Genomic DNA, 6028 nt, shown 5'->3' with positions numbered 1-6028 from the left:
CCACATCTGCCCCACCTGCACGGCTCTCACATCTGTCCCCACATCTGCCCCACCTGCACGGCTCTCACATCTGTCCCCACATCTGCCCCACCTGCACGGCTCTCACATCTGTCCCCACCTGCACGGCTCTCACATCTGTCCCCACATCTGCCCCACCTGCACGGCTCTCACATCTGCCCCCACCTGCGCGGCTCTCACATCTGCCCCCACCTGCGCGGCTCTCACATCTGCCCCCACCTGCGCGGTTCTCACATCTGCCCCCACATCTGCCCCCACCTGCCTGGCAGCAGGAACTTACCCCCCCTGTGGATAAAAATGACAACAAGCTGTCAGATTTATGATTTATTTTACTTTCACACACTCTTACAGTCTGTTGGTTGAAAAATAGTCAAACACTCCACTGGACAGTTCTACTTTGTCACATTAGGACTGGTCAGCTGGTCACATCTGGCAGTTTGTTATGAACATCTGCTTCACCTGAATGAGGCTGAAAGGGGCAACAGTAAAGAAAATACACAGTATTACCCAGCAGAGTCGTGTTAAAGTATTCAGATGAACTGCAGCTCAGCTCATGATCAGGTCAGTTCGCCTTCTTCTTCACTGGTTTCCACCCAGCTGGGGCAGCTGGGCTGGGGCAGCTGGCTAAAAACAGCAGTCAGAGTCAGTCATGCAGAAACCTGCGGTTTTATACAGACCTGTATAAATGTCAGCCTGACATAACGTCCACAGAGCAGCAGACACAACGTCCACAGAGCAGCAGACACAACGTCCACAGAGCAGCAGACACAACGTCCACAGAGCAGCAGAAATAATGTCCACAGCCCTCTCTACAACACCTACAGACACCATCAGGCTGAGCTGCTGAACACTCACAGAAGTCCCATGTTCATCTCTCAACTGTGACATTTATTCAGCTTTCCTCTAACACTCACAGCTTTTATGCATTTGTCCACAGAGCAGCAGAATAATGTCCACAGAGCAGCAGAATAATGTCCACAGAGCCGCAGAATAATGTCCACAGAGCCGCAGAATAATGTCCACAGAGCCGCAGGGTTCTTCTCATGGACTCGGACTCTGAACTAAACTCTGGTCTTTCTGGAGTCGGCCCGGCGGCTTTGACCCACAGACGCCTTCTTGTCCCTCACCAGCTCCTCCTCAGCCATGGGCTCAATGATGGCGCCCAGCTGGGTGAGCACCTTGGGCTTGGTGACCTTCTTCACGGTCCGCTCCGTGTTCCAGGTGCGGCCCAGCGGAGCGCGCACGGCGCTCTCAAACTGGGCGTGGTTCTCAAAGGGGAAGGGCAGCGAGGTGACCTGGTGGAGGCTGATGGAGCTGTTCCTCTTCTCCGAGATGATGACGCTGGGCAGATGCTGATCTTTCCTGGGCGCAGCCGGCGCCGCCTTGACCCGGAACCTTCTGCGTTTGCGGCCGGACGGCTTGAGACCCAGCCCCCCCCACTCCCCCCAGCCTGGCAGCGTCAGGTCCACCAACCGGGGTCTGCCCGCGTCCTCCTGCCGCCGCTTGTCTCGGAGGAAGTCTGAGATGACGTCATCTCCGGCGAAAGCCTCTTTGATGAGCCCCCTCTGGTCCAGCTTCTCCTCGGGGTCCTGGGGGTCCTCAGAGTCGGCCACGGTGTGAGCCAGCGGCACTCTGAGCACTTTGCTCTCTTTGGTGAGCACTTCTCTCAGCTCGATGCCCTTCTTCCTCTTTCTGCCTTTGGCCGCCTGCTGCCCTGCAGCCGGTTCTGAGGCCAAGGGCTGCTCCACCTCCTGAGGCAGGAGCTCCACCTCCTGACTCAGGAGCTCCACCTCCTCCATGGTCCGGATCCTGATCAGACCCTCCTCCAGCTGAGAGGATGCGGCCCTGCAGCCCGCCTCCTTTCTCACCTCCTGGAACAGGTTTCTGAACTCTGAGATTCTCTCCTCCTCCCTGTCAGAGAACTCTGCAGCAGCTTCATCCTCCTGCTCCACCTGCTCCACCTCCTGCTCCTCTACCACCTTCTGCTCCACCTCCTGCTCCACCTTCTGCTGCTGCTCCACCTCCTCCTCCACCTCCTGCTCCTCAGCTGCTGCTCCACCCTCCTGAGCCTGCCGCAGTTTCCTCCTGCTGTCGAACTCTCTGAGGACGGCCTCCTCCTCCTCCTCCTCCTCCTCCTCCTCCTCCTCCTCACCTCCACCCGCTGCTTCACCCTCCAATCTGTCTGCAGGCTCCTCAGACAGCTTCCCTCTCATCCACGGGTTTGCAGAAAGGCGACCCTGCTCTGCATCATTCACAAAGTCGGGCAGCATCTCTTCCTCCTCCTCCTCCTCCTCCTCCTCCTCCTCATTATTCAGCGCCGACACCACCTTCTGGGTCAGCTCTTTGTTCACCTCCAGCTGCTGCTGCATGGCTTTACGAGCCCCCTCGTCGTACTTGGCCATGATGGCCTTGGACTTGGCCCACTTGCCGCTGTTCTGGTGCTTCAGAGACATCCTCTCCTGCATGCGGGCCAGCTCCATCTTCTGCAGCTCCTGCAGGGCGGAGGCCGGGTCCGTCTCCACCATCTGCTCAAACTGACTCAGGAACTCCTTCCTCTTGGCCTTGTTCTGCACTCGGTGGTACTTCTTGCTCTTGATCTTCCTCTCCCTGCGGGCCTTGGCCTCGTAGTAGGACTGCAGGGCCCGGGCTTTCTGCAGCTCGGCCCGGCGGACCTTGGCCTCCTCCAGGCTCATGGCCCTCATGGAGGCCTCCTCGGAGGGGGTCAGGATGGGGTCTTTAGTGGGCTGCTTGTTGGCAGACAGCAGGGCAAACACTTCCTGCTCCAGAGGAGTCTGAGCCTTCCAGCCCATCACCACCCTCTCCATGGGTTTGGGCCCGGACGGCTCCTGGTTCAGGGGGAACACCAGCTGCTCGGCCCTCTGGTTCTGGGTGATGACGCTGTCCCAGCGGCTCACCTCAGAGGCCGCCTTCTGAAAGGCCACGTCCCTGTGGATGCGCTCCCTCTCCTGCTTGCTCAGAGGACATTCCACGGTCCTGTTGCTCCGCTGCAGGTTCCGGAGCTGCTTCCTGCTCTGGGCCGTCACAGCGGGGGCTTTCTCCGCGGTTCCGATCAGGTCCGACAGCTCTATCTTGTCGCCTTCCCCCTCCACGGTGACCGTGAACTCCGACATGTGCACGGCCGCTTCGGACCTCTCTCCCAGCGGCTTCTTCCTCTTGCCTCCCAGGGCGCTGATCGCCTCCAGCAGCCTGCGCCGCCTCCGCTCATCTTCTCCTCCTTCGCCACCTTCTCCACCCTCTCCTCCGTCCTGCTCCTCGCTGCTGAGCTCCTCCTCGGCTCCATCTGAATCCTCCTCCTCCTCCTCCTGGTACTCCACGTGTGTCTCCTCCACCTCGGAGCTCTTCTTGTTCCCTCTTTTCTTACTAACTTTCGCCATGTCGGAGTAAACACCGCCGCAGATCACAGCATACACACACGTGTGCCGTAAACAGCGCCGCTGTCGCAAATCGTTGCCGTAACCAGAGCTGGACTGTCGCTGCTCCTCCTCCTCTGTGAGCTTCATTTTGAAATAAGTAAAGCTCTCCTTCCTTAGAATTTCACCAGGAGAACTGAGACTGTTTCTTTCTTTTATTGGAAGGAAAAACAACAATAAATATTTTATTATTCTTTATCATTTTTTTAATTCATGAACGCATTCAAATAAAGCCCTCAGTGATGGTCTATGAAGTTATTTGTCACTAAATATATGTAAATGAAGTCATACTGTAATATATTCATTCACCAGCTTGATTTATATAGGACTGTATTTATTCTTTATGTATTTAACCATGTATTCATTTGATTTGATTATTTCATTTTATTTAATGATTGGCTTTGTATTGACTCTCCCTGGGATGTAATATTTCTCTTAAACTCTGTTAACACAGCTGGAGTGTGTCCTTTATGTCATCTGCCAAGTTGAAATAAAGTTTTGTGGGAACATAAAGCACACTGATGAGAGGAGCTCATTCGGCCCCCAGCTCGTGTTTTCCATTGAGCTCACAGGAGGTCATGTTCTTTCTCCACTCCTTCCTTCTTCTGATGTTTTCTTTGATCCCAGCACTCCCTCTGCTGGCAGAAAGTGCGCGTGCAAACCTTGTGGTCTCATAAGTCACGTGCTTCAGTGCGAAAAATTGCTGCAAGAGTATACACGGCCCTTTACCCTCCACATATCAGAGAACATTACTGAACAGTAACTGCACAGGATTTAGTCCAAGGTCTCCTGGGACTCCAGAAGGGTTAGTGCCAGTTATTGATGCCACCCCTTCCTGCTGTCTGTCTGTCCTACTGTCTGTCCTGCTATCTGTCTGTCCTGCTGTCTGTCTCTCTGTCTGTCTTGCTGTCTGTCTGTCTGTCCGTCCTGCTGTCTGTCTGTCCTACTGTCTGTCCTGCTATCTGTCTGTCTGTCTGTCTGTCTGTCTGTCTGTCCTGCTGTCTGTCTGTCCTGCTGTCTGTGTGTCCTGCTGTCCTGCTGTTTGTCTGCCCGGCTGTCTGTCTGTCTGTCTGTCTGTCCTGCTTTCTGTCTGTCCTGCTGTCCGTCTGTCCTGCTGTCTGTCCGTCCATCTGTCCTGCTGTCTGTCTGTCTGTCTGTCCTGCTGTCTGACCGGCTGTCTGTCTGTCCGTCTGTCCTTTTGTCCATCTGTCCTGCTGTCTGTCTGCCCGGCTGTCTGTGTGTCCTGCTGTCTGTCTGTCCTGCTGTCTGTCTGTCCTTTTGTCCGTCTGTCCTGCTGTCTGTCTGTCCTGCTGTCCGTCTGTCCTGCTGTCTGTCTGTCCTTTTGTCCGTCTGTCCTGCTGTCTGTCTGTCCTGCTGTCTGTCCTGCTGTCCGTCTGTCTGTCCTTCTGTCTGTCCGTCCTACTGTCTGTCCGTCTGTCCTGCTGTCCGTCTGTCCCGCTGTCTGTCCTTTTGTCCGTCTGTCCTGCTGTCTGTCTGTCCTGCTGTCTGTCTCTCTGTCTGTCTTGCTGTCTGTCTGTCTGTCCGTCCTGCTGTCTGTCTGTCCTACTGTCTGTCCTGCTATCTGTCTGTCTGTCTGTCTGTCTGTCCTGCTGTCTGTCTGTCCTGCTGTCTGTGTGTCCTGCTGTCCTGCTGTTTGTCTGCCCGGCTGTCTGTCTGTCTGTCCTGCTTTCTGTCTGTCCTGCTGTCCGTCTGTCCTGCTGTCTGTCCGTCCATCTGTCCTGCTGTCTGTCTGTCTGTCTGTCCTGCTGTCTGACCGGCTGTCTGTCTGTCCGTCTGTCCTTTAGTCCATCTGTCCTGCTGTCTGTCTGCCCGGCTGTCTGTGTGTCCTGCTGTCTGTCTGTCCTGCTGTCTGTCTGTCCTTTTGTCCGTCTGTCCTGCTGTCTGTCTGTCTGTCCTGCTGTCCGTCTGTCCTGCTGTCTGTCTGTCCTTTTGTCCGTCTGTCCTGCTGTCTGTCTGTCCTGCTGTCTGTCCTGCTGTCCGTCTGTCTGTCCTACTGTCTGTCCGTCTGTCCTGCTGTCTGTCTGTCTGTCCTGCTGTCTGTCCTTTTGTCCGTCTGTCCTGCTGTCCGTCTGTCCTTTTGTCCGTGACGTCTGTCCTACTGTCTGTCTGTCCTACTGTTTGTATGTCCTACTTTCCGTCTGTCTGTCCTACTGTCTGTCTGTCCTGCTGTCCGTCTGTCCCGCTGTCTGTCCTTTTGTCCGTCTGTCCTGCTGTCTGTCTGTCTGTCCTGCTGTCCGTCTGTCCTGCTGTCTGTCTGTCTTTCCTACTGTCTGTCCTGCTGTCCGTCTGTCCTACTGTCTGTCCGTCTGTCCTGCTGTCTGTGTGTCCTGCTGTCTGTCTGTCCTTTTGTCCGTCTGTCCTGCTGTCTGTCTGTCCTGCTGTCCGTCTGTCCTGCTGTCTGTCTGTCCGTCTGTCCTGCTGTCTGTCTGTCCTGATGTCTGTGTGTCCTGCTGTCTGTCTGTCCTGATGTCTGTCTGTCCTGCTGTCTGTCTGTCTGTCTGTCCTGCTGTCTGTCCTTTTGTCCGTCTGTCCTGCTGTCTGTCTGTCCTTTTGTCCGT

The 6028-nt window shown here is 55.4% G+C and overlaps 1 protein-coding gene across 1 annotated transcript; it reads right to left on the bottom strand.

Moving 5' to 3' along the window:
• Positions 1 to 329: 329 nt before the first annotated feature.
• LOC142396065 (U3 small nucleolar RNA-associated protein 14 homolog C) lies at positions 330 to 3499 on the bottom strand. The gene has a single exon (XM_075478605.1). The coding sequence runs from the start codon at positions 3411 to 3413 to the stop codon at positions 1080 to 1082; it is 2334 nt and encodes a 777-aa protein (XP_075334720.1). The 5' UTR covers positions 3414 to 3499; the 3' UTR covers positions 330 to 1079.
• Between the last annotated feature and the right edge of the window lie 2529 nt (positions 3500 to 6028).

The sequence above is a fragment of the Odontesthes bonariensis genome, chromosome 12 (genome assembly GCF_027942865.1).
Source record: "Odontesthes bonariensis isolate fOdoBon6 chromosome 12, fOdoBon6.hap1, whole genome shotgun sequence".
NCBI lineage: Eukaryota > Metazoa > Chordata > Actinopteri > Atheriniformes > Atherinopsidae > Odontesthes > Odontesthes bonariensis.
This window is presented reverse-complemented; position numbering and strand designations above follow the sequence as displayed.